Source organism: Daldinia loculata, assembly GCF_022478755.1.
Source record: "Daldinia loculata strain CBS 113971 unplaced genomic scaffold F4817scaffold_8, whole genome shotgun sequence".
Classification (NCBI taxonomy): domain Eukaryota; kingdom Fungi; phylum Ascomycota; class Sordariomycetes; order Xylariales; family Hypoxylaceae; genus Daldinia; species Daldinia loculata.
This window is the reverse complement of record NW_026054862.1, coordinates 224,045-248,468: the sequence shown is the minus strand read 5'-3', so window position 1 is coordinate 248,468 and position 24,424 is coordinate 224,045. Positions and strand designations below refer to the sequence as shown.

Here is a 24,424-nt window from a genome sequence, read left to right as displayed (position 1 = left end):
GCTGCCCAGCTAGCCCCCAATCGTCCAAAGATGAGAAAATTGGAATGCCACGGCACGGTGCCGTAGTTCGTCGATTCTGGTCCCGTGCCTTAGACACGCATACAGTAATTGTATATATGTACCTATGTATGCATATCAGCTAGAAGTGAGGCTTCTGAGGGGAATCTGCAAGACAGAGGCATGGCCATCTTTTCTGCGGCTGCGTCCCACTTAATAGAGATCTGAGGCCCATGAGACTCGGTCAAGCGAGCTGACCGAAGTCCACTTTCAGAAAAGCCAATGGGCGAGCGGATATCAATATCTCTATCCCGATATAACGATGTCGAATTGGCAAGGCTCAGCTGTGAATTGCGTCTCGCCTTAATGGTTCCCCATCGACATCGGGTTGATTATTTTTTCTTTCTAATGCAGTGACGCTTTCTTTCCTGCATTCTGCAGGCTAAATCCCACGACACGGCCATTTGTGCAGGGCTTGGCGTCCCTCAGCCCTCAGCACTCAGCACTCAGCACTCAGGTAGTAAACATCGATGCAGGAACCGATAATCAAGTCCCTCAGGGATTAAGGCAAAGCACCACGCGAGAAGGGAACATTTCGCAGGGAGGTAATTCGGTGAGGGGCGTGTCATCGCAGCACTTTAGGAACCAGTTGCGAGAATCAAAAAGAAGGCAACCTTCAAGTACATATAGTCGTGCGCGAGACACGGGTGGAAGCAGTTGGGCAGCCATGCATGTTATGAGTTGGCGAGATTACATTGGTGCCACGACCTTTGAGATTATAGCTTTTCGTTAGGCTTCATATGAAGGGATAAAGGTTGCCTAATTGTTGAAAAAGAAATGAAGTTGTAAATGTAAATAAATGAAGTTGCAATTGTAATTGAGAAAGTAAATGCGAAGTTTGGAAATAACCTTTTCACTTACCAAGAGCTTGGCTCCACTCGGTCGGCCTACCTATCACCGACATTATAGGGCACCTTCCTTCCATTTTCTTATGACTCCAAATATCATAACTGCGCTACTGTGTATAACAAGCATAAGGTTACTCTAGATGTGATTGTGAATCTTCCACATATGTATGTTATGTAATGTGTAACCTTATGTACATACATGTATGTGACGTCGACCATATATAGAGGAATACGTACCGATGTCTACCTCGGTACCTTACATGATTACATGTAAGTACCTAATACCACCTGCACTCAGCAATGACATCTACATATAACAACATCTCCAATTATATATATATATATGTATGTTGGAGATGAAGTTGGAGATTGTTGGAGGAGTCAAGGCTTTGAATGCAGTCAGACTACATCCAGCTAATGGGGGAGCTTCTTGGATAGAGTGTTCGCCTCGTTAGAATTGGAAGTATACATATATCTAAGAGCGAGCATAAGGCTGTTGATTCCAATCGAGAAGCACGACTACCTAGATAAATGAATAAATTCATTGGCTCCGAGTTCGCAAGGAGTAGGTAGGTTAGACATCTCTGTAAGTGATGACTGCAAGTGTGTATGGCACCACATACCACTACTACAACTCCCTACCTACCCCTCTGCTTAGACGCAACACGCTCATTAGATACCTAGGTAGGTAGGTAGCCCTCCCCTAGGCTACCAACAGTAACCTCGTTGAATCCAGCCCAAACATTTGTAGTAAGAGATAATTAAATATCCCATCCTTTCGTATGTTCCACCATATCCAGAGTTGCCTACTCGAGCGTGACCAGGCAATCTGCACGAGCGAGGCTAGAGAATGGACGAAACCAGGGAGGGAGGCAAACAATTCGGAAATAGCCTTGTGCGTCCATACCAGCGTCATGCAAGGTAACGTACTGTAACACACCATATTCAATCGCCAATGAGGCTCTGCGACGACAGCATGTGTTGCCTAGCCGCCGGTTCGCGGCACAACCCCAACCTGACTGAAGGCCGACGAGAGCTGCGAAGTCCACCCCAGTCGGATTCTCATGCCCACGTTAACAAAGCGGCACGCGTGCATCCCCCGCAACCAGGTAGCCGGTCAGTAAGCCTGCTGCTTGAAGTGCTCATAGTAAAGTTTCACAAAGAGCTCATGCTGAGCAGTGCGTTGGGACTCCGAGATATTATTACTGCGGGCCGACGAGGAGGATCCTCCGAACTCCAGCGAGAGCTCTTTGAAATTACTCGCGATGACCTCGTACGCCTTCAAGTTGATAGGCCTCGAGCTGAAATCCGACATGGACAACAGCCCCGGCGACGTAGCCCCTGTCAACGCAGTCGAGGGGCCCGCACTCGTCGTCGGAGAGAGACTTCCAGGATCCGACACAGACGAAAGGTCGCCCGCGCCATGTCCAGTGCCCATCGACAAGAACGGGTCGATATTATCCCTCGGTCCAGGCCCTGTCTCGGACGATGGGCCCAATGCCCCGGAATGGAAATCGAAAGGCGGGTCCGCGGGCGCGGGCGGGGGGCAGAGATTGGAATAGTCACCGAGCGCTTGGCCGAAACGAGCTTCGTCGAGGTTGATCGCGTCATGCATGCGCCCGCGGGCAAAGGAAGAGCTTCCCGGCTGATCGAATAGCGAAGCTTGGCGACCCGCCTCGAGTCTCTTGTGTTCGAAACCGCTAGGCTCGCCTGCTACGCCGCTAAGGTTGAGAGAGGAAAGAGTTGATTGATCTTCTTGATTGAAGGCAGAGGGTTTGAAGAGTAAGTTTGACGAACGGTCTGCGTCTGGCATGAAGGACGAGCCGGCTGGGGATCTTAGCGTGCGTATGAATTCACGAAGAGGGCCGTCGTCTTCATTGACGGATTTCCTTTGGATCAGGTTTGATGAAGAAGAAAAGTCTTCCTGTTTCGAGTGCATCAACGAACCTTGCGATGTATATCGAGAATAGTCTTCGGGCTGTCCGTATTCGCTATTAGAAGCAGCTGAGGACTCATTGCCGAAGGGATGAGGCTTCTGTGATCCATCATCGGGATACAGACACTGAAGAGACTTGGTTGAACATCTAAGACAAGGCTCCTCTCTCGAACATCTTTCCCGTGCCCTTGCACACTCTGTACAAGCCCGTTTTCTATTGAAGGCGTGGCTGTTTCTTTGGGCGGCAAGGTGCATGAGTTCGTGGCGGGTTAGAATGTCGCTGAAAATATCAGTGCAAATCCATCTTAAAAGTCGAAAGGTATAGTGATATACCTCCTGAAGAATCGCTTCAAACAGATAGAGCAGATAAATGGTTTGTGACCGTCGTGGCTGCGTTGATGTCTCTTAAGATGTTCGGGTCGTTTGAAGCTGCTAGGACAGCGAGGACATTGATATTTTTCTTGAGCCTCACCTCCAGGGGAAGGGCTTTTACGCCAATTAGTTTCTTCTGTAAGACTATCTATTTCCATTTCCATTTCCATTTCGGTATAGACATATGATAGATTCTAGCCTAGCCTTCGAACTCATGATGCTTGCCCCGACGTATTATAAGCCATAGCAATCGTCTATGTATGCGACTTACAAATATCGAGACTAGGCCTATCTAATGTAACGTGCGGGCTAGAAACGGCATGGGTTTCTAGAAGCATTCTAATTCGGTACAAACGTCTTTGACGATCGTAGAGGGCCAAGTTAGTAAGTTGGTGGTGCGCTTAGAGCGAGGGCTCGTCGGAACATCTTACCGATTGATTAAAACCAGTGAGGAGACGAGGACGTCATTGGTCAAAGCACGCGAGGAAACAAGGCTTGACCGGCTCACCTTGAAGCACGTTAGAGGGATATCCATGCTGCTGACTGAAGGGGCTCGGGTTAAGATTGCGAATGAGGACCGATACAAAAACCGAAATGATTGGCCGAAGTTAAGGCTATACTGTTTACCTATACACTCTTTCGCGGAGCACTTCCGTTGACATGCGAAAGAGTAGTCGGAATGAGTATTTGCATTGATGGGAGAATGATGGTTAAAACCAGCTTGTTATTAGTAGCCGTCAGCAGATTTATTTCTTTTCTGCGGACAATCTTTGTAAGATATTACACACTTGTTTTTATTTTTCATTTTCCTAACCCCCCCTCTCCTCTCTGTCAATAACTCATAGAAGAAATGAAAAAATAACTCAACAGAGACAACCCCTAAGCTACCTCTTACATAGCTTGTATATACTATACCACAAAAGACTATTCCATCATCAGCTAGCTGCTACCACAACTAGACAAACATGATTAAAGCTGAGATAATCAAATCGTATCCGGATTCCAGTTTCAACTAAATCTAGCGTACCATGGCTGGCACCCATACTAGGAGGTAGCGATAAGGCTCCGAACCTGCAGCTTGCCCGATGGGGTATGCAAGGGGTAGACATGACGATAGCGCCGAACGTGCCTATTCCAACGTCTTTCTACTAGCAAATCCCACGCTCGACTGGGTAGTAGCGGAAGGACGATGTTACTACGACACCGGGTGTCTCGGGTTCTTCGTCGTCTTAATAGTAGCAGCCAGCCCCGGCCCCCCTTAGTGTTAGCCCCTTAGCAGCCCAACTCTCATGTGACCCCTGCCACCACGGTTCGCGCGGAGATAGTAGGGCACGAAGGTCAGTTCCTTCTTCTCCTCAGCCACCACCGTCTGGCGGAGGGATAAGCCGGGTTCGATGCCGGACTTGGACTCGGTCCGATCATCTATCTTGCGGATCCAACCGACCGATCGGAGGGCAATGTAGTGTTCCCCCATTTGGTTCGTCTCCTCTTCCCTCTCGGTGACTTCAGAGTCGGATTTAATCCCGACGTTGCGGAAGTGGTCCTGCTCCCATGCATTGTCGACATCCTCCACGCAGTAGATTAGCGGCCCACGAGCGAGGGTAAGCGTGTTCTGATTGGTATAGGGGTGTGGAGAGATGAATCGGGGCTTGAACCCGTCGATCTGGATCGAGAAGGCCCTATTCGCCCAAGTGTAAGCGGGCGGGAGAACCAGGTAACCCTTCTCGACCTCTGCAGCTTTGTGGCTCGGCGTGAGCTGTCCAGACATTAGCGATATTGCCTCGCGGGCCTCTTAATCAGGGGCAAACCGGGCACCTACCGTGAAATTCCCTCGCGCCCAGGAAGGAATCCTTAACCTGATAGTCACGCCCGTAGACGCCGGGGCCTGCAGCTGGAATAGCGTATTCCCCTCCCACGGCCAATTCGACTTCTGTTCGAGTACGATCTGTTGGTCTTCTACTTGAAACGTAACCTTGGCCGTTGTGTATAGATGTACGTTGACGTAGGCATCCTTTCCGCTGCCTCCGTAATCCCATAGATATCCCCCGAGGCAGCCAAAAAGCCGCATAACATTCGGTGGGCAACATGATGTATCAAACCAATCCTCTCGGCGGCTTTTATCAGACTCCGAGCTCGCAAGCTGATTTACGTATGTGAATGCGGTCCCCTCTAGACTTAGCCCTGTCATCACTGCATTGTAGAGACATAACTCCATTATGTCGGCGTACTTCGAGTTCAAATCAAGATGTAATAGGCGCTCGGCCAACATTATGACGGCGATAGACGCACAAGTCTCGTTATAGCACCCACCTTCGTCGGAGCTCTGCGGGAGAAAGTAATCGATGCCAAACCCTTCCCATTGCCACATTGACCCGATTCCCCCGGTGAGGTACATCTTCTTATCGACCATATTGTTCCATAGCCTGGTAAGGGCTTCAAAATACTCACTCTTGCGTGCGTAGGGCCTCACTCCAAGTTCGTCTAGACATAGTAGATCGGCAACACCAGTTAGGACTACAATACTAACGTTAGCACCTTCTATTCAAAGAGAATCTTGTCATTGTGGCAATTCAGTATAGATAGAGGTGTCATTGTCCCAACGCTTGACTGGTAGAAGGCACTTCGCCCCCTAAATCACGATAGAACACGCCTAGACCCCACGGTCACTAGACACTTGGACGCCCTTGACGGCCGGTAATGATCGGCATTAAACGAAAGACGTCGAAAAAAAGGCTGAAAAGGGGGAACAGCTTCAGAGAAATACTCACGATACATGGCCCTAACAGCATGACCTTCGATAGTCTTCTGTTCTAGGATCGGAACGTGAGCTTGGTTATACCAACCACTATCGTGCATCGAGTAACTGTCTGGCCGTTGATAGGGGCTTTCGCCACGCTGTCGTCGTTCCCACTCGTAGTAGTGGAGGCCATCCTGGCCTGTCGGGTTGCCACGCTCCTCTATGAAATACTGGGCCAGCTTATAGGCGTCTTCGTTCCCTGTCGCCGTGTATAGACGCAGAAGCGCGAGCTCCGTCTCTGGATGACCTGGATAGGCATGTTTCTACGTAGAAGTCAGTCTATACGGTGGTTCTGATGAGAGAGTTCGCCGCTTCTCGACGAGGAAAGGGGCAAAAGATACTGACCTGATCCGGGCCCGGGCCGATAACCGTGCTGATCAACTTGACGTATTTCTCCAACGGTTCTATTAGGAGGTTGTTCTTGTAGTAATTGCTATGCGCCAACGCCGCTTCTATCAGGTGTCCAGCACAGTACCTTCATTGCGCGAACAAGGTCAGCCAACCATCTGCCCCTGAATAATCTCGAATTCCATAATAAGGGGGAGAGGGTTGGACGAGAACTCACAGCTCATGCTTATCCCTAATATTCGACCACCTGCCCTCCGGCTCTTCTATCGTAAACCACGTATTCAAATACCCATCCGGCTGCTGCGCACTACGTATCATATCCGCAAGCTCCCGCACCGCCGCATCGATCTCGGCGTCGTACTCCTCGCTGAGCAAATAACACGCGCCCTCGATCCACTTAGCAACATCGCTATCCCAATAGACAGGCGGCGGGCACGGCCAGCGGGATTTATCGTACGTCGGCTTCTTCTTCAAGCTAAACGCGTCGTATTGTCCCGAGTCCTTCATCCGCTTGAGCTGCGCTTTCGCCGTCGCCCGCCCCACCGTCGTCCGCCGCGCCCGCAGCAGCGACGCCCCGGTGAACTCGGTCTGCGTGAACTGCGTCTGCGGATGTGCCATGGCTGCTATAGCGTCGGGCTTGATATTTAAAAAGATGGAAGAAGAGGAAGCAGCACTCGGTCTAAGTCTGAATTGTTGCTCCTCACAGACATACGGCCGGGCAGCGACCTGTTTAAGAACAGGAGCAGCGGTCTTTTCTACCATGGCTACGCAGTAATAATTGGTGCTACGTCGCTACGGGAAATATGGGAATCAGCCCGGGAATCGGAGTTGCAAGAACAGTTACGACAATTCGGTTCACCTCACCGCGAAAAGAACGAGCAAGGTGGTTTGGGCATGACATCGCGAAGTCCGCTGTAGCAACCCAGTATAAACCCTCCGGCAGGCGAATGAGGGGAAAGCCTCAGCGCTGGGGGCAAGGTCACTAGACGCATGCACGAGGCGAAGAAAGGAAAGATTAGCGGCCAGCTCCATCGCTGTAATGTTACCACGAAGCGTATTTGAGGTCACGGATCTGGAGCAGCGAGGGTCCCGGCAGATATCTCACCCAAGATTCGGTGCTCCATTGAAAAGCGTTTCGCGGGAGTCGTGGATTGTATGTACAAGACAGCTCACATATAAGCACGGCCCAGGGGTAACCTCGTTGCAGCTTGCATCGGAGATCGATGGAGGGGGGGCCTAGGCCTTGGACAAATGGGAGCGGAACACGCCGCGGGCACGGCTTCTGACATATGGAATTGGGCTATATATTAGAATTGGCATTAGAGCGATACCGCATTTTGCTTTGCGGTGAAAGAAAAAAACGAACTTCGTTCTTCGTCCGTGGACTTATAAGAGAAGAATAAGAGAAGCACGAATCGTAGGCCCTTCTAGAAACAGGGCCAGGGACGTAATAATGCTAGCAGCGTAACTCTAAACCCAACTGCTTGGTACCTGGCGAGTCGACCCTATGTAACTACGCAATGGGAAGACATCCGATAGGCCGGTTGTAGCCTCAAATTTCATGTCGCTAACCCCAATCATGGATGCCACGAGACCTAATAAAAGTCATATGACTATCCCAGCAAAGCGTCAGCTTGTCTGTTGGACGCCGACTCGGACGCTGCTCACATATTTTATTCGTGAGCAGACCGCAGCCGAAGACGGCACGCAACCTAGGGACCGATTTTTTGCTTCACCGGTCTTCCTCGACTCGGCGTATAACTGGTAGACGGTTGAGCTCAAAATTTTGAGCGGTGAGAGGAAACAACACTTACAAGTCCTCGATCGTGAAAGTTAGCAAAGCGAATATACGGCCAAGGAACCTACTTTGTCTATCTGTGCCAGACGTATCATTCATTGGGAAATTATTAGTAAAGCTAAATAGGTCATTCCGCACTCGGGAGCATCGCACAGCATTGAATAATTCTAAGTGAAACCACCGGGAAAGAACCAGGCTGTTCTTGTATGTATTTCCTTACAGATATTACGACAAAGGCAGACTATTTGCCACGGCTCTGCCTCAACAGTATATTCCATACAGTAAGCCTTGCGAGGTAAAGGGCCCCTGCCAGTTGACCATCTACTATGCTTAGGATAGGCAGCAGGGACTAAGATATTCATACGTCATCTTCGAGAAAACGATAGGCAAATTTAAAATCTGCCTTCCTGCGGTTCATCCTGGAACAGGTTAGCAATAGATTCGTAAGACCATGTCTGAGCGTAAAGGAGACATATTTCATGTTGAAAATAAGATAGCAGAAACATAATCGTAGGATACGTACCACGTCGACTCGTAGTCAAAGAAGCGATAGGTGCCTTGCTCGAACTCCTCAGTTATGCTCTTAGGCTCCTCATGTCGTTGAAACCAAGTTTGGTACTGCTTATGAAACCGCCAACTTTGATCTTTAAGCGCCTTGGCTGCTAGATACTGTTGATAAGTGCCCTGCTTGTAGTAGAATACATAGAAGAGCGTATCGGGTTCTATACGCGAGTATAGCCTGGGGTCTTCGAATATTGGGAGCGGTTCCTGCGGGTACCCCGATGCTGAAGGATATCGGGTATCAGGTCTATATATCCGGGTTGGCTCAGAGTCGAATGCATCGATCGAATTCAGGTTCGCCTGAGAGGCCGCCATCATGCGCAGATGTGACGGGCTATTCACCGGCAGTGAACGCTTCTTCGTCACTTCGAAAGACTCTACTAAATCCTGTAACGAAGCAGGGAGATGGTATATAGACTCTTCTTCCTTCTCCTCAATAGGCTTAATACCATTAGCGATGCCATTGGATTGAGTTGCTATATGACCGGGTTAGTAGGATGTAAATACTGCGTATACAATACGATATACCTCTCGAAGATTCAGCGTGATCCGTAGTAACGGGCGCCTTACCTGCAGCTTTCGAAGACGCCTTCTCTGGCTTCTTCGGAGCAGCGGCCGGGATAGTTGGCTCGGAGACCTTAGGTTCAGGCACGCTTGCTGGAACAGAAAGGCTCCCCAGTTTTTGTTCTGACGGAGCCGGTTGTAAGAAAGCTATACTTGGTGAATTTGCAGCACTCGTCCTCGACGGCGCAGCAGGAGGTAAAGGTGAAATACCCGGTGTAGCTGATATTGGTTGCGATCCAGGTGGTGGAGGAAGTGGCGCGATACCAACATTGTTTTTATCGCTTGCGGCAGCGGCTGCAGCGGCTGAGGCATATTTGAGACCCTCTCCAGCCGGCCGTGTTGGTAATGATGCAGGCTTCATACCAGCATTGGCGGTACTACCATTAGTAACATTCGCTAAGGGGTTGTGTAATGTTGCTAGAGTCGGGAGAGGAGACTTCATCTGTGCGGAGGGGCGCCGGCCGACGGCGGCAGCAGCATCGACAGCACTTCGTGACTTTCCGGGTAGGCTACCAGATCGCGATTCCACATCCGCAACGTCTTCCTGTATAGATTGCGTATCTTGCGACGAAACTCGGTCATTGTCCTGGACCATACCGTAAACGTCCTCCTCTTCTTGAAGGTTCAACTCGTCATAAAGTCCTTCGTCTTCGATATAATCATCTGTTGTACCATCTGTGACGTAATAGCGAATACTCTCTTCTAAGTCGTTCACTTGTTCCGTGTCGACGCCCCCGTTATCGAGTGATCTACGAATCAACTCGAGCTTTCCCTGGTGCCATTTATGCCTTTCGATTATGTGCTCAATAGCTGCCATACGATCCGCCTTGGCAGCGTGGCTCTTGCCCTTCTTCATTGTCGCTTGTATCGCCTCTCCTTCCGCTTCGAGCGCCTCGATCTGCTGTTCCAACTCGTCGACCATACTACTTAGGAACTCGCCCGCTTCTACCTTAGCTTGCTCTTTCGGATCTAACTTGGCGGCTGCCGAGAGGCCTTCTTTCGAGTACGCCTTGGTCTTCATAGCTTTTTCTACAGCCTTAAACCGTTCCATTTGCTACAACACAGAGAGAATGCGTTAGTGATACTACAGCAGAGCTTGCAAAATTCTCTTGCTCTAGTACATACCGTCTCTATTAGTTTCCGATGCTCCAGTAACGGGGCCTTATCCTTGATGTCATTGCTAGCAGCCCACGTCTTGATTTGGTCTCGTAATCTCTGCAGCTTCTTTATTTCCCGTTTGAGGTTATCTTCCAGCTTCTCCTTCTGGGCCGTGTTATTTGACTGCTCGATCTTCTCGTAAATGGCATCGAACTCGGCCACTCCTTCTGCAACTTTCTTGAAGCATTTGTCTATCTCTTGTTGTAATTTCCTTGCTGCCATTGTGTCGATGTGTGCTCAGGAATGAACCCGAGCGAATAGGTAGTAGGGCGAATACGTAGGGGCTGGACGCGAAGGCCGTATACAGGGCAGATTTCGTAAGGCGCAACGATGTAGTTGGTAGGTAGGTATGTAGGTAATTGTGACTGTGAAAAGTCTAAGTGAAACTGGCGCAGGATAGAACCCGGTCGAGGTAACCTCTAGGTTTGATCCCGTAAATCATTTAACGGTATCGCACTGGTTTAGCGTATGTAGTGCGGCGCTCGTTACTGGGACCTATGAAGGTAATGAGGAAAGAATATTGGAATATTCGAATATCGCGACTAATGGGTATCATTCGTTTGCTTTGTCCGGCGGGAAGGTGGAAGAGGAAGAGGAATAAGTAATGCAATGTAATGTTTTAGTGATGTCTAAAACATTGTTGTTTGCTGACTACTGTAGGGTTTATCTGTTATCTTGCTTGTTATTAGAAAGGCTGAATCTTTTCACACGGGTTTAGATGCGATGATGAAAGCTGCACTAGGGCTGTGCTGAAATCGCAATCTACAGCCTACTACAGCCTACCGCACACAGCCCGTAGCCTGCCTTACATGTACATAATAACACCTGCCCGGCCCGGCTTACCTCAGTGCCGTTGCTATGTTACGTAGGTATTTCCCTGTACCATATCGTACTTACCCCAACGTTATCTCTAGGGCAAAGTTACAGGCAACAACAAGAGTTATTGTCCGCCTCACGTTTAAGGGGTGTAACAACTGTTACGTACCTCTATATCGGTATTAATGCTAGGGTTCGGTAAGAACATTGCGGTTTTTATATCCTCACTTAAACCGAAACTGCGGTAAGATATTACCTATACGTAATATTCCTTAATTTTTATCTATATTTGTTAATTAGGTACTCTCTACCGTGCACTTATGCATTGATTGTTTACATTTTGGTCTGATAACTTAATGTCCATTTGACATTTACCGTTTCAATGCTCAAAGCTCAAAGCGGGCCTTTCTTTTAGTGGATCATGAAGTCTAATAACGTACTAAGACTTGACATGCCAACTGGCAATCAGACGACAACTTGTTTTCTACAATTAGTAACACTAGCAGCATTTTACCTTAGGTAGGCATTGCCGTATTATCCATCAGGACTAGTATTAGGTAATTAAAGATTGAAGATAATATCAACTAGTTAGTTACCTCTAAAGTGTTTCGCAAACACATTATGCACCTTGCAATCCTCAATATAACTCATTAATATTAGTATATTCGGAGTCATTTATTTGAGCAACATTCATATCGTTTAAAATGAAAGGTCGGTACTTTAAATTCAAACATCCACCTTAACTTATTATTAATTGTTCATATTACTTGCAGCTATCCTACAGCGCGTCCTGTCTGCTTCCGTGACGGTAGAAAAGGAGGTCGTATCGTCTATCGGAAAAGGAGTTTTAGTCTTTGCCGCAGTGGCCCCCGGTGATACAGAGAAAGAAGCAGATTCCTTAGCAGCTAAAGTATTAAAGCTGAAGCTGTGGGACGACAATGCGGGGGGAAGAGTATGGTGACATATTTATGCCCCATTCTTTATTTCTCCTTTGTCTCATACGCGTGTACTCCGTGGTCATGTCTAACAAATACTTATTAGTGGAAAAAGAGTGTGATGGATATCGGCGGTGAGGTCCTATGCGGTGAGTTCTAAGTATTTCGGTAAAAAAAAATGGAATTATTACCGCCTAACAAGGACTTCTCAGTGTCCCAATTCACCCTACTTGCCTCTACTAAGAAGGGCAATAAGCCCGACTTCCACGGAGCGATGGGAGGGGAGGAGGCCAAGAGACTCTACGACTACTTTTTTGAAAAGGTCCAACAAGGCTACGCAGCCGATAAGGTAAAGAACGGAGTGTTTCAAGCCATGATGGAAGTTGCCTTAGTGAACGATGGCCCTGTATGTCTTGAATTCCTCTGTGCTCCCAACTCCATGTAGGGTGAGATATTAACCCGGGTTTTAGGTCACGCTGGAGCTATCAGCTGGTCAAAAACCTACATCTGCGCCAACACCAACACCTACGCTAAATCAACAATAACGGCTAGTTATCCAATAGCTCTTGTTTACAGCAACGTAATGATTGACTTCTCAATACAAACTCGACCATTATATCCATTTGAGTATTTAGTACTGAAACATTATAATCAGAAGCTCGTAGTCGAAAAGAACCGCATCCTAAACCTGTTATAGTGAGGGTATCAATATTAATGCAAATGCCGCATGCAATGTGATAAAACCAAAAACGCCCAGATCCGCCCGATTCCGTATTCACGAAGAGTCTGTCAACTCCTCTTAAAAGAGGGTGTTGAAGCGCTACGCCCATCTAAAAAAAAATCCGTTCTGGGGTATTACCGTCACGAAACTCCGTGGAATGCTTGCGGTTGTTAGTTCAACCGTCGTTCTTCTTCGGACGCCTATTGACCTTCCGGCTTCGCCTCTTAGCAACCACATTAGCATCCCAAGTCCCCATGAAGATATCTTCGCATTCATCCTCGTCGTCTGAGTCGAACATGACGGGCTCTACATCACCCTCCGTTGGCTCGGTTTCCTGCTCGGTTTCAAACCCGTGAACATCGCCAACCCTAGTGTCTTCCCAGTTCCGGTATACGACAACTCTTTGAGTCTCGAGTATGTACTTCCCGATCTTGTATTTCTGCGACTCTTCCTTCGCGTCTATGTATTTCCAGCCCACCTTGGCGTGACAGACTGTACAAGAGATGTCTGCGACGACATGCGATCCAGTAACCAAGAGGCGGGTTTCTGACTTGCCAATCTTGATGTTAATAAGGTCTCCGGCCTTCATGCCTCTACGTAGCGGTTGGTCCTGCGTTGAAACTAGGAATGCCCGGCCGTAACGGCCTGTGAATCCCTTACTCACAATTTGCGAGGCGAATGCAAAATCGGAAGCACATGTAGAGCACCTAATGGTGTTGGGTTGTGTTCGTGCAATAGACGTCTCTAAGGGTGCCAGGGATGGTTGGCTCCCTTTAGACCTAAAGTTGGTAAAGAAGTTGGTAGGTAAAGTAAATGAGGGTATCGATAGCCGCCTCGTAGGACTTGATGGTGTCGAGTCCGTAGGAGACGAGCTCAAAGACGGTGGAGTATCGGCTGGTGGGCTTTCGTGACTCGACTGCGAGCTCTGTCGTCTTCGGCGAAACGGCATAGAGAGACTAGGGAGTAGGTAAACGGGAAACTTAAGTCCCTCGACCTCCTCTCGAACCGGTGCAGGCAGAGGAGGCGGGGACGGAAGCACCTCGTTAAACATTATGGAATACATGTTACTAGAGTTGTAAAGTAGCCTGTGGTATATCTTTCGATATAATGAGCATGAACCATGCTCCGTTGGAGAGATGTGTATATTTCAAGTACCTGACTTGAATAGTTTAAGTTGAACAGTCAAAGGAGACCAGCTCAGTCGTCGGAGACAGAAAAGTCGAGACGTTGGAGTGTAACAACAGCTTAGCCCCGCATGCATGAAGCAGAAGAGCAACGAGCAATGAGCAACGGACAGCAAAGAATGGTTCCATGCTCTGGATGGTTGGGCAGACATGCCACATCTTAAAAGAGCTACTTACACTCCCGGAATATGCGGGTGATATCCATGTCAGGCTTCATCCATGGATGCTATACATGACATACCTATGTATGTAACGAGTAGACTTGGTACATATTTACCAGCATTATCATTTAGAGTTGATCCCGTGTGCATCGCATCATCGCATCATTCTGAGGGAAAGGTGCACTCACACGCTCCCTTATCGGAGATGCCCCCCCTAAGCTTTATCGTCCATTATCGCCCACCCGACAAGGCTAAGAGAGCGGATAGAGCGGGCTACTGTTTGAAAGGTGACCCTTGCATGGCTCCTGCTACAGCTATAATAGGAATAGGCTTGGGCAGCTTCAATGCTAAGTTTAATACCTATGTAGATGGCGTCACACTATAATATTACTTAATATACCTGGGTTAAGTTGCTTCCATGATACAACATTAGGTAATTACATCTATAGCTGTTGCATTCGTGATGTTATGTACTTGATATACCATCTTCATATTTTGTGTCTACATATTTTAGCATCTATTTCAAATAATAGTCTAGTACACTATCTTGAATGCCGCGTTCACCAAGGCCTAATCGCTAGGTTAGTCAGATCTTTAGAACATAATATGCACCAGGCAATTCTGACTGTACTTGATCATAAATAGACAATTATTAAGTGCTGCATATGTACCTAAGGTAGGCTCTGGCCAAAAAGATCGACCTACTTCTCCACGTGCTGATTCGCGAACACCTAACTGCCTCTCTATCGCCAAGTGTGGCATCAGTCTTACGCTACCACATGTACTACATTATAGCCACTGACGATGTAAGCCCAAAGCCGAGTATGTGGAGCCAAGTCGCCGCCATGCGAGTCAGTAGAGCTAAGCTGCGATATGACTGAGTCAACCGAACGCCGAGCGCGGAGTAGCTATCTTCGCAGCAAGATAGTAAAAAGCTGGAGTAAAAGTAGAAGAGAAAAAGCGCAGACTAGCCAATATAAGGTTGTGTTAGATCTATAAATTATATTAAATAAATCAATAGGTTATCTGCGTATCAAAGGGGTTATCAGACTTAATATGCGAATTAGCTCCCTGGCTTAATATAAGTAAAAGCGACTAGATGACAATACTCTTATACTGAAAGTTGTTCATATTACCAATGTATACATACATATATATTAGGTACCTATCGAGGTTCAAATCAAGGTCTGATTATCAGATCAAACAGATGTTCATAGCAATCGCACGTTTTGATTTATGTATGTATGTCAAAGATAAAACATTGCTGCCGGTGGGCTGATCGGCTCTGCGGATTTCTGAGAAGTTGGTGGAATGGAGCTGCCAAGCTGCACAAGAATCGGCTACCAATCACCACGCTCCCAGCCTATTGGTTCAACCGATATCAGATTAGCACGTGATCGACATGCGGGGTGGCGCGGCTACAATGCAGCAAAGTGATTGGTCCAGTTGTAAAACTCTAGCCGTTTCCAGAATCTAGAAGCCACTAGCCCGCTCTTTTGGCAAATGCGAGTGCCCACATTGACCGCTGTTGTCTTCTTTCGAAGATATTTGACTTGAGAGTTGCCGCCTCGTCCGTCCGCCCGCCCTACAATTTTCATAAGTCAATCTTACAAACTTCAACTCAACCATACACAGACCGTCAAATCCAAAACGACTTAAGAGCAATCCAATTGACTCAACAGCTAAACCAACCACAAACCAAACTTGATTGTCAAGGACAGATAATTATTTCGACAGCGCACACCTATCAATTACGCTTACGCTTTTCGGAGTTCTCCCAAAGTCCCGATTCATCATTTCGACCAGTCAACTCCATTCCTACGATAAACCTGGATTCTATCATCAGCTATGGCGCCAATGAAAAACAATAAAAATAACTATCTTAGTAGTAACGGCGAGGCCGTGGCCCGTGAGGTCAATGTCCTCGCCAGTTGCTACGTCGTCGACCCCGCTGCGTCCCTAAAGGGACTTCACTACTGCACTACCGGGGCTGCAGGTATGTCTTTGTCCCCTAACTAAACCCCAAACTTACCTACCTATATCACCTATATCACCTATATCAATCTAGACTTGTGTACTAACCAATATTTTCCAACAGGGGCCGAGTGGTATTCCTGAGGTCCCTATCTCAGGTCTACCATCTCCTCCGTCAAGTCCCCCCCTCGCGGCCATCACGACGTCTAACGAGCTCGCTCTTCAGCCCAAGAACAAGAAGCGCAGCCGCAACGCACCGATTAGCCGAAGCCGCCGAGGGGGGGCAACACTTCAGATCAGGGAAGAATGTGAGAGATTCTTTTGCGAGACCATGAAAGCTGTGTTCCAGGGTGAGTGGAATGTGGCCGGTAATGGCTCCTGCCTGACTGGTGTTAATTACGCGCTTACACCACCTGACGACTATCCTATGAGTCAGTCGTCCTTCTGCAACATTGATACCAAACTCGGAGTCTATGTGAACGGATGGATGGAATTTTGGGATTATGCTGGAGGTGCTAGCTTCCGAGCCTTTATCACAGAAGATGGCGACGAGAAGTCCTTGTTTGCATTCTTTGATAGCGGGCTCGTAGGCCGCGATCTCAAGCAAGCGTATGTTATTTACTTTCTATCGTATCATTTGGGGCTATGCTGACACCATCGCAGACTCATTGCTTTGATTGAGTTAGCCGATGGTCCAATCGAATGCTCGCATGTCGTGATCTGCGTGGACCGTTCGATGCCGCACGAATATGCGAAGGCATTGATGAAGAGTCTTCAGTGGGTTGGTTTCGAGATGACCACCTTGGACCATTGGGCCAAAGACATCGATGTCATTAGCGACAAATGGTTATTCATGGGCATGGAAGTCTAGATGTGGTATTCTGGACTCTAACGATCGTTCAACCTATTTCGATTTTACGAAGGTGCTAAGGGTTATTCGGCGTCTAAATACCTACATATCCTTAAGGTTAAGGTTGCTTTCTTTTTTTGGAGTTCTCGGAAGGCGTATTTACACCCCCATTAGCCTTGGCGTATGGGTCGTTTCTATTGCATCTGCTGCATTCATACCATAGGCGTCGCATCGGCTTAGAGGACCGAGATTGAAAATGGATCAGTATTGCGAAGGCAACGGTATAGTAGCAAATTACTATCAATAGACAACGAGCTTCTAACTTTCCACTTCCATATTCTAAACCCGTAACGCCTATCTACTAAATGCCGTAATGCGATGAATGCGCCAGACCCGTTAGCTCCCTCGACCCCAGATTTCATAATTCCCCTTCGAACTGTCTCACTTCCAACCCCTTTTCTGCTAGATAATCTTTGACTTGCTTGACAGTGTACTCTCCCCTGTGGAACATGCCTGCTCCCAGCGCAGCGTCCGTCCGCGTCTTCTCGAAGACTTCCTGAAAGTGGGATGGGTTGCCGGCACCGCTGGACGCGATGACGGGAATGCGTATCGAGGCTTTGACTTGGTTAATCAACTCGAGGTCGAAGCCCGAGTTGGTACCGTCGCGATCGATGCAGTTAAGCAAGATCTCGCCGGCACCCATGGCCTCTACAGCACGTGCCAATTCCACGACGTCCAAATCACGGGTCTCGCGACCGCCTTTGATCGTGCAGGCGTACCAGCAGTACTCCTCGCCGCGGGGGCCTGGGAAATTAGTGCGAATGGTGGCGTGGCGCGTGGCATCGACCTTGGGCACGTAGACGCGCTTAGGATCGACGCTGACTACGACGGCTTGGTTCCCGTACGCCTTGGAGATCTGCTCGATAGCCGTGTTACCGAAGAGCTTACGCCCAACGGCGAGGTACTCCTCGGCAGCGAGCACGGCATCGGAACCAATCGAGACCTTGTCTGCGCCACTCTTGAAGTACATAGTCGCGATCTCGAGCGCGCTGACCTTGGTCCCGTCCGTATCAACCGTGTCGCGGATACCACCGCCGACAGTCAGCGGGACGAAGACCGTCTCCGAGGTGCGCCGTAAAATCTCGAGCATAGGCAGGTCGGCTAGCGGACAGTCCCGGAAGCTGGTGATGTTGAGGAAGGTGACTTCGTCCGCGCCCTGCTCGTAGTACTTCTTGGCCATCTCGACTGGCTTGCCGAGGTTGCGCACGTCGCGGTTGTCGGTCTTTTCGCGCACGTCGTATTGGTCGCCCTTCGTCACGACGAGGTCTCCTTGGTCGTTTGTCCGTACGTCAAGACATGCGATGATTCGTTTTGTTAGGCCGCCTGTTGGTGCTGGTCCGGCTACGTCTTGGCCTAGTGTCTTTGCGCCTTCGCCTGTCAGGAATGCTTTTAGCACTCTGAGTCCTGCAACGCCGCTCTTCTCCGGGTGGAACTGCGTCGCCAGCACGTTCGCCTTCGCTACGGCGCCCACAAATACCTCCCCGCCGTACTCTCCCGTCGCAACGGTCCAGCCTTGGCCCTCTAGGTCGCCTTTAACGTGTGGGTACTTATACGAGTGGACGTAGTAGTACTTGCTTTGCGGGCTCAGATCGTATAAACTCTTGCCGCCAGCATTGGCGCTATTCCAGCCGATATGCGGAACAGATTTTTGGGTGTCATCGAAGCGGTCCAGAGAACCTTTTATTATACCCAGACCCGGGTGGGCAGGATCCTCAACTGAACCTTCGAATAGCGCTTGAAGCCCGACGCAGATTCCTATAAACGGCTTGCCGGCTTCGATATGTGCGCGAACGGCAGGTAAGTATCCGGCAGATGCTAACTGGCTTGTGCAGTGGCCGAAGTGGCCAACTCCGGGCAGAATCAACTTCTCTGCGCGCGCGACCTCATCCGGGCTACGGACCCATTCAACGCTGTATCCGCACTTTTCGATGGCGTTGACGAGAGACCGTACATTGCCCGCGACATAGTCGAGCAAGTGAACTGTAGGCATAGCGGGCGAGATCGGCAGCGGCGTGTAAGTGTAGGGACTCGAGAGCGCACGAAAAGTTTTGCAATGTTTAGGGAGATTAGGTAGGGGAAGTTAGATTTTAGGTACCTACGTAACTATAGTTTATAGCGAAGTAGCTGGAAGTTAGCGATAACTTAGCGGACCTCGAAGTTTATCTACCTCTACGCGAGAGCTAAAGGGACATAGGAGGTAGTTTGGCGGGTGAGTCAAAGGCAGCTACAATGGGAATTTTCAGCGCGGATGAGGGGCAGGAGGGGCAGCTAGGACAGGAGCGATTGCGCTTGAACGACCCCTCCAAGAATTACCTAGGTACCTCCTAGCTAGGAAACTTAGCGCATAATGCCAGTGTTGACCGCCTGAGCTACCGCTAAAAATGGCAAGCACCTCATTTCTAAACTTCATGACATTTCACTTAAAGGATCCGAGCTATCAAGACGCAACTTAGCTCTTTAAAGACACATATACTAGGGAATTACAAATTACAATTACAAAGTTGATTTTCAGTTCCGTGTTACATGATAACCCGACATCTCAAATGCGTTTCTGCATATCCTTAAGCCGTCATAATTCCGTCTTACAGATATCCGATGGCTAGGAACGGTATAAGTGAGGCTGGTCCTCGCGTTCCCTACGGAGCTCCCGCGACTTGGCACAGCCAACTACCCGCTGAGGAGGATGAATCTGAATGGGAATATGAATATTCTAAAACAGAGACCGAGGTAAGTATTTTACTATAAGTATTTAGATTAGAGACTAACTTATATCAGAGCTTCTATGTTACTCTAGATCTCTCTCAAGCAGACTTCACTAGCCGTGATGCCAGTGTTATTAACAGGCCGGGCTATCGTGGTGGCGAGAAAGCTGAAAGGGCGAAGTTATACTTGAACAGGAGAATGAGTCCAAGTAACGGCATCGATGATAGCGACGATGAGAGAGATCTATCGCGAAATTCAAAGCCGAAAGAGTCTCAAAGTGCTGACGATGGAGATGACCATGAGGTTCAGATCTTGGACCTCGAAACTACTAATCCGATTATTTCGTATAAGGGGCGTGTTTATTCAGGCCAATGGAACCAGAACGTCGGCACCGAACTCCTCATGGCAAAGCGTGACAACGATAACCCTCTTCCGGCTCTCCGGCAGCTGGATCATGATGTAGATCTCTTAGCCGCTAGCTGCGCAAGAATCAACGTCAAGGAGAAGCAGCTCAAGCCCAAGGACGTCACTCTGAAACGACAACGTGATGCGATTGCGTCTAAGGAGCGGCAAACCTCCCAACCTGCTGTCCCTCCTGCCGAAAAGTGGGCTGCTCCGGAAAGAGTCGCACAGGGTAATTTTCTCGAGAAGCTCATCGCGCTTAAGAAAAGGTTAGGCGAGACGGACGAAGTCACTGTAATTGCTAAGAGCATGGAAGTGAGAGCCCAACACAACCGAAGCAGGAAACTCAAGCAAGGCCACCGAGGCAAATTCAATCTTCCTCACACTAGGGGCCCGAGGAGAATGAGGGTGAAAGACGCTGGCATTCTTAGAACGTTATCGATTCGCGAGGGGTCAGCCGCAACTTCGCCTTCGCCTAGCGTTGCTGATACTATGGTTTCTACGCCTACCCCGCATCATTGGGATGAGCTGGAAGAAGGGGAGCAGGGAGAAGAGAATGAGGTGATAGATGAGAATGAAGAGGATGAAGAGATGGATAGGGTCGAGTATTATGGATCGGGAGGAGAGGGAGATGAGAATGAGGACGTGGACATGGATGAAATCTAAGGATTCTTCCAAGCATGCTGATCGGAGTATCGTACTAAGCTATGTTCACTCTTACTGTAGTACTTGGAGGTTTAGTCAAGAGCCTCTGAAGTGAGAATCAATCTTTGTGCTTTAATTTGCCTATTCTTAAGTATTCTTGTCTGCTTCCTGTGGAGTACTTCTTCCTCGGGGGTTAATACATGCGATCACGCATTTTTCAGCTCATAATACAGTAGTCACAGACTACTCGATGATCCTCAAACCCCGTCAACCAGCCATGGCATTTAGTCAAGTAATTTTTATTAATCAGGTTACCTAACCTGTTCTAATTACTCGTTGCCCAATTTCGTCCCAGTACTTGTTGCAGTTTATAGTCTAGAATTCATTCTGGAATTGATTCTAGAATAGATCGTTGATACTCTTGTCGGCATCCTTCTTGATAAGATCTATCATTCCCTACCAAGTTGTTATCAGATAAGCTATTACTCCAGCTAGAAGCCAAATACCAAAGCAGCGGTGAAGACTGCGGGAGGGAGGGGACAAAAGGAAAATGAGATAATCACCCACCTGAGGCATGATCGGCTTTCCGTCCTTGCCTTTCACGTATCGGAACGGCATCTCTGTGCTCTCGTGCTCGTTGAACTTGAGCTCGGGGTAGTCGAGGTAGGGTATCTTGTTCAACGTGACTGTTTTTTCTGGTTAGCTATGTAGACTCGCGATACTTCCACTCGTTCGCGAGGTAGCTTGCTATGAAAAGAGAATGGGATGAGGATATAATGGGGAAAGAAAAGTGAGAAGTGTGAGGTGAAAATTAACTTACACTGCTCCTCAATCACCATCCGCGTCACCCTCACCGCCGTATCGGTCGTCATCTGCACGGGGCCCAGCCTGCGGCCCTGGTATCCCTTCTTGCGCAGTTCGGACGTGCGATCTGTTCATCATATTAGTAACTTAACTTTCATCACCAATCCACTATCCTCCCTTCACCCGCCCATCTCGAAATATTGGCCTCCACCCTCCACCCTCCCCCCCCACAGCAAAGAAAGCCCACACATACCTCTCGGCGGATCATCGCCCAGAATCCCCCCAAACAGAAACACATCGAAATCCCTCTTATCATCCGGACTCAAATCCCTATCCGCCTGCGGATCAAGCAGACACACCCTCTCCCTATCCTCCTCGTCCGTGTAAATATCCTCGATGCTCCGACCCTCGGCGATGAAGGACGGGAACCCGGTCAACTTATACGGGACCTTGAACCCGCGCGGCAGCGACGACAGCATAAAGGTGCTCTGCGCCCGCTGCGTCTCCTCCGCGATCGCCGCGTACTCCAGCTCCGACCACGGCCCTAGCTCCGCGTCCAGGTGCTCCACTACGTATGTCTTGCGTTCCGGCATCTTGGTGGGCTGGGACTTGCTGCTGCTGCTGCTGCTGCTACTGCGTGCGTGACTGGGCTGCTTATAATGTGGGTAACTATGTGTGGAAAAGGAGGGCGGGCACCTTTTATATTTCGAGATTTCTCTGGATCTCGGTGTCTATTGCTGTGTTTTGTTTGCGTACTAGGTATGTATGTAGTATGCTGCGATGAGACCCAAAGCCTTGGTAGGTTATACGCCTTTTACTATAAGTAATTTCGGTACGAATTCCGCTATTGCGATTTTTATCAACTACTTATTAGGTAAACAACTTATAAAGATTTAGAACTTATGATGTATCTGCTGACCCGTTCGACTTGATTGTATGAATGAATTTATTGGCTCCCAAGAGGGAAAGCCCAAACAAAACAAAGCCCTGATTTTGCACCGATTGAGAAAATCCCACTAAACTGAAAGAGCGGGAACCAATCAAGTCGACACAACCAAAGCTCCTACGTAGACGCCCTTATGTCATTTGAAGCTAGACTCAGTCACTGTGTCTATCACTATGTATACATACACGGAATGAGGAACTAGTTGTAAAGACACACTTGAACTTATTAATAGGCCTAGACACAGGATTCTGAGGCTAGACTGATCAAAACACTACCGCATTATATACCCTTCTAGTACCAATTCCATGCCAAACTGACCTTAATCATCGTGCCTTTTAATGCCCTTAAACCCTGCGCCCGTAGCCAGCGACTACTTATGAAGATACACCGGGGAAGCTCTCCCCTCGTAGGACCATTGTAACATGGTGTAGTTAGTATATGAATTTAAGCGGTTGACTTTCGCGAACCCTTGGTTGGAAGGGAACCAAAGTCCTTGCTCTTACGCTTCTTCGTAGGTCTGCTCGATCCCCCCTTAGGTCGGTAACCGCCGTCATCGTCTCTTTTCCTCTTCCCCTTCGCCGGCGCATCGTAACCCGCATCATCATCCCAGTCCATGGATTCGGCAGCTTCCTTCTCTTTTTCCTTACGACTGACAGCTGATTGCCTTTTATTTCGTGCGGTCCCGCCGCCCTTACGCTTCCGACCGTCGTCTTCTTTATCATGGCCATCATCCTTATCTTTGCCTTTGTCCTTATCTTTTTCCTTCTCAAGATCCTGGAGGAACGTCTTAGGTGCATGTCTTCGCAACCAGTTGTAGACACTCGTCGGATTGCGCAGCGCGAAGTTAGCGGCCGGGTTTGGGATCTCTTTGCCAATGGCACTAGGCGCGAGAGTGGGCTTCGGCTTCAGGCCCAATCGCGTATCGAGTTCGTGGAGATACTCGTCAACGTCATCGGCCGTTAGAAAAGAAGTAGGGTGTATCTGAGGATCTCGAGGTTCCAAGTCATCCAAGATTTCTGGATATTGCTCAACAGTGGCGGCAAACGATCTATGTGGAACGTCCTCCTCTAGTCGCCTTAGAGATCTTGTAGGCTTTTGGGTTGCGTCTGAGTCGTTATCATCATCGTCGTCTTCTAAACTAAGGTCTATCCGTCGCTCGAAAGGGATCTGGGGCGACTCGTTGATATCAAATAACAAGTCCAGTAGGCGACTGAAGGCGTGGTTAGTGATCGCATGTCCATTTGTCGAGATAAAGCGCAAAGAAAGGGATAGTTCTTACTCGTTCTCGATAGCTAAACGCTTAGCAGTTCGCATGGCCTTTTGTTCTAGTTTATGCAGAGTCTCGATCTCCTGCATTTGGTGGTCAAACTTGATGCGCATCTTTCGATACTTCTTCTTCCACGATTTATATGACGGCCTTGTATCGGTCATGTGAAGGTCGCTATGGTCGACATCTTTGTCGAACTCGGCCTTAACTGAGCGCTCCATTGTCTGTCCAGGGAGCAGCCGTCTTACGCGATAGAGACGCGATAAATGATAATGTAATGGTTGTAGGGGGAAAAAAGGGAATTAAATTAGAGATGGTAAGAATTTGGAAAGGTTGGGTTAATTGATTGCGAAGAGAAGTAATGAGAGATAAAAAAATTCAGTTGGGAGAGAGGCTATCCTAAATGATTACGACAAGGCGGAATTGTCAAACATGGCCCATGCCTCCCGAACGTGACTAAAAAACAAGAAGACAATGAGAGTTGGGGGTTAATGTTTGGTGGATTGAAAATTTAGTG

The 24,424-nt window shown here is 48.6% G+C and overlaps 10 protein-coding genes across 10 annotated transcripts; 3 read left to right on the top strand and 7 right to left on the bottom strand.

The window, feature by feature from the left end:
* Window positions 1–1,935: 1,935 nt before the first annotated feature.
* On the bottom strand, window positions 1,936–4,014 carry F4817DRAFT_280089 (uncharacterized protein). The gene is made up of 3 exons (XM_049299537.1): window positions 3,722–4,014; window positions 3,175–3,552; window positions 1,936–3,121 (listed from the first exon to the last, which is right to left on the bottom strand). Exons 2-3 carry the CDS (start codon window positions 3,381–3,383, stop codon window positions 2,023–2,025), a joined length of 1,308 nt encoding a protein of 435 aa, XP_049161886.1. The 5' UTR covers window positions 3,384–3,552; window positions 3,722–4,014; the 3' UTR covers window positions 1,936–2,022.
* A 463-nt stretch (window positions 4,015–4,477) lies between these two features.
* On the bottom strand, window positions 4,478–6,976 carry F4817DRAFT_356877 (glycoside hydrolase family 127 protein; the record flags this gene model as incomplete). Its single annotated transcript, XM_049305847.1, has 5 exons — window positions 4,478–4,969; window positions 5,033–5,727; window positions 5,982–6,273; window positions 6,356–6,485; window positions 6,576–6,976. 5 exons carry the CDS (start codon window positions 6,974–6,976, stop codon window positions 4,478–4,480), a joined length of 2,010 nt encoding a protein of 669 aa, XP_049161885.1.
* A 1,002-nt stretch (window positions 6,977–7,978) lies between these two features.
* On the bottom strand, window positions 7,979–11,235 carry F4817DRAFT_328402 (Not1 N-terminal domain, CCR4-Not complex component-domain-containing protein). Its single transcript, XM_049302154.1, has 4 exons — window positions 10,407–11,235; window positions 9,246–10,335; window positions 8,680–9,193; window positions 7,979–8,575 (listed from the first exon to the last, which is right to left on the bottom strand). The coding sequence occupies exons 1-4, from the start codon at window positions 10,659–10,661 to the stop codon at window positions 8,515–8,517; spliced, it is 1,920 nt and encodes a 639-aa protein (XP_049161884.1). The 5' UTR covers window positions 10,662–11,235; the 3' UTR covers window positions 7,979–8,514.
* A 596-nt stretch (window positions 11,236–11,831) lies between these two features.
* Window positions 11,832–12,911, top strand: F4817DRAFT_280030 (deacylase). Its single transcript, XM_049299536.1, has 5 exons — window positions 11,832–11,966; window positions 12,029–12,207; window positions 12,297–12,339; window positions 12,403–12,596; window positions 12,661–12,911. Exons 1-5 carry the CDS (start codon window positions 11,960–11,962, stop codon window positions 12,733–12,735), a joined length of 498 nt encoding a protein of 165 aa, XP_049161883.1. The 5' UTR covers window positions 11,832–11,959; the 3' UTR covers window positions 12,736–12,911.
* On the bottom strand, window positions 12,590–14,341 carry F4817DRAFT_328394 (yippee-domain-containing protein). Its single transcript, XM_049302153.1, has one exon. The coding sequence runs from the start codon at window positions 13,972–13,974 to the stop codon at window positions 13,087–13,089; it is 888 nt and encodes a 295-aa protein (XP_049161882.1). The 5' UTR covers window positions 13,975–14,341; the 3' UTR covers window positions 12,590–13,086.
* A 1,763-nt stretch (window positions 14,342–16,104) lies between these two features.
* F4817DRAFT_368990 (ornithine decarboxylase antizyme-domain-containing protein) lies at window positions 16,105–17,300 on the top strand (the record flags this gene model as incomplete). Its single annotated transcript, XM_049307303.1, has 3 exons — window positions 16,105–16,262; window positions 16,363–16,839; window positions 16,894–17,300. The coding sequence occupies 3 exons, from the start codon at window positions 16,105–16,107 to the stop codon at window positions 17,099–17,101; spliced, it is 843 nt and encodes a 280-aa protein (XP_049161881.1). The 3' UTR covers window positions 17,102–17,300.
* A 110-nt stretch (window positions 17,301–17,410) lies between these two features.
* F4817DRAFT_328390 (imidazole glycerol phosphate synthase HisHF) lies at window positions 17,411–19,506 on the bottom strand. Its single transcript, XM_049302152.1, has one exon. The coding sequence runs from the start codon at window positions 19,128–19,130 to the stop codon at window positions 17,499–17,501; it is 1,632 nt and encodes a 543-aa protein (XP_049161880.1). The 5' UTR covers window positions 19,131–19,506; the 3' UTR covers window positions 17,411–17,498.
* A 53-nt stretch (window positions 19,507–19,559) lies between these two features.
* Window positions 19,560–21,012, top strand: F4817DRAFT_328389 (uncharacterized protein). The gene is made up of 2 exons (XM_049302151.1): window positions 19,560–19,867; window positions 19,916–21,012. Exons 1-2 carry the CDS (start codon window positions 19,736–19,738, stop codon window positions 20,909–20,911), a joined length of 1,128 nt encoding a protein of 375 aa, XP_049161879.1. The 5' UTR covers window positions 19,560–19,735; the 3' UTR covers window positions 20,912–21,012.
* On the bottom strand, window positions 21,013–22,764 carry F4817DRAFT_328387 (DUF431-domain-containing protein). Its single transcript, XM_049302150.1, has 4 exons — window positions 21,948–22,764; window positions 21,711–21,821; window positions 21,458–21,576; window positions 21,013–21,346 (listed from the first exon to the last, which is right to left on the bottom strand). Exons 1-4 carry the CDS (start codon window positions 22,285–22,287, stop codon window positions 21,290–21,292), a joined length of 627 nt encoding a protein of 208 aa, XP_049161878.1. The 5' UTR covers window positions 22,288–22,764; the 3' UTR covers window positions 21,013–21,289.
* Window positions 22,765–22,768: 4 nt separating this feature from the next.
* F4817DRAFT_328386 (IEC3 subunit of the Ino80 complex, chromatin re-modelling-domain-containing protein) lies at window positions 22,769–24,284 on the bottom strand. Its single transcript, XM_049302149.1, has 2 exons — window positions 23,920–24,284; window positions 22,769–23,850 (listed from the first exon to the last, which is right to left on the bottom strand). Exons 1-2 carry the CDS (start codon window positions 24,126–24,128, stop codon window positions 23,085–23,087), a joined length of 975 nt encoding a protein of 324 aa, XP_049161877.1. The 5' UTR covers window positions 24,129–24,284; the 3' UTR covers window positions 22,769–23,084.
* Between the last annotated feature and the right edge of the window lie 140 nt (window positions 24,285–24,424).

Excerpts from the sequence above, each read along its gene's own strand:
- F4817DRAFT_280030 (XM_049299536.1), top strand. Across the intron at positions 12,208-12,296 it reads ACGACAATGCGGGGGGAAGA|TGGAAAAAGAGTGTGATGGA; the intron begins GTATGGTGACAT and ends AATACTTATTAG. Across the intron at positions 12,340-12,402 it reads CGGCGGTGAGGTCCTATGCG|TGTCCCAATTCACCCTACTT; the intron begins GTGAGTTCTAAG and ends AGGACTTCTCAG.
- F4817DRAFT_328390 (XM_049302152.1), bottom strand. The coding sequence starts at position 19,130 with ATGCCTACAGTTCACTTGCTCGACTATGTCGCGGGCAATGTACGGTCT.
- F4817DRAFT_328402 (XM_049302154.1), bottom strand. The coding sequence starts at position 10,661 with ATGGCAGCAAGGAAATTACAACAAGAGATAGACAAATGCTTCAAGAAA. Across the intron at positions 9,194-9,245 it reads TCACGCTGAATCTTCGAGAG|CAACTCAATCCAATGGCATC; the intron begins GTATATCGTATT and ends CCGGTCATATAG. Across the intron at positions 8,576-8,679 it reads TTTGACTACGAGTCGACGTG|GATGAACCGCAGGAAGGCAG; the intron begins GTACGTATCCTA and ends AACCTGTTCCAG.
- F4817DRAFT_328394 (XM_049302153.1), bottom strand. The coding sequence starts at position 13,974 with ATGTATTCCATAATGTTTAACGAGGTGCTTCCGTCCCCGCCTCCTCTG.
- F4817DRAFT_328389 (XM_049302151.1), top strand. The coding sequence starts at position 19,736 with ATGGCTAGGAACGGTATAAGTGAGGCTGGTCCTCGCGTTCCCTACGGA. Across the intron at positions 19,868-19,915 it reads ATTCTAAAACAGAGACCGAG|AGCTTCTATGTTACTCTAGA; the intron begins GTAAGTATTTTA and ends AACTTATATCAG.
- F4817DRAFT_328387 (XM_049302150.1), bottom strand. The coding sequence starts at position 22,287 with ATGCCGGAACGCAAGACATACGTAGTGGAGCACCTGGACGCGGAGCTA. Across the intron at positions 21,822-21,947 it reads GGGCGATGATCCGCCGAGAG|ATCGCACGTCCGAACTGCGC; the intron begins GTATGTGTGGGC and ends TATGATGAACAG. Across the intron at positions 21,577-21,710 it reads GATGGTGATTGAGGAGCAGT|TCACGTTGAACAAGATACCC; the intron begins GTAAGTTAATTT and ends CAGAAAAAACAG.
- F4817DRAFT_328386 (XM_049302149.1), bottom strand. The coding sequence starts at position 24,128 with ATGGAGCGCTCAGTTAAGGCCGAGTTCGACAAAGATGTCGACCATAGC. Across the intron at positions 23,851-23,919 it reads CGTTTAGCTATCGAGAACGA|TCGCCTACTGGACTTGTTAT; the intron begins GTAAGAACTATC and ends CCACGCCTTCAG.
- F4817DRAFT_280089 (XM_049299537.1), bottom strand. The coding sequence starts at position 3,383 with ATGGAAATGGAAATGGAAATAGATAGTCTTACAGAAGAAACTAATTGG. Across the intron at positions 3,122-3,174 it reads TTGAAGCGATTCTTCAGGAG|CGACATTCTAACCCGCCACG; the intron begins GTATATCACTAT and ends TGATATTTTCAG.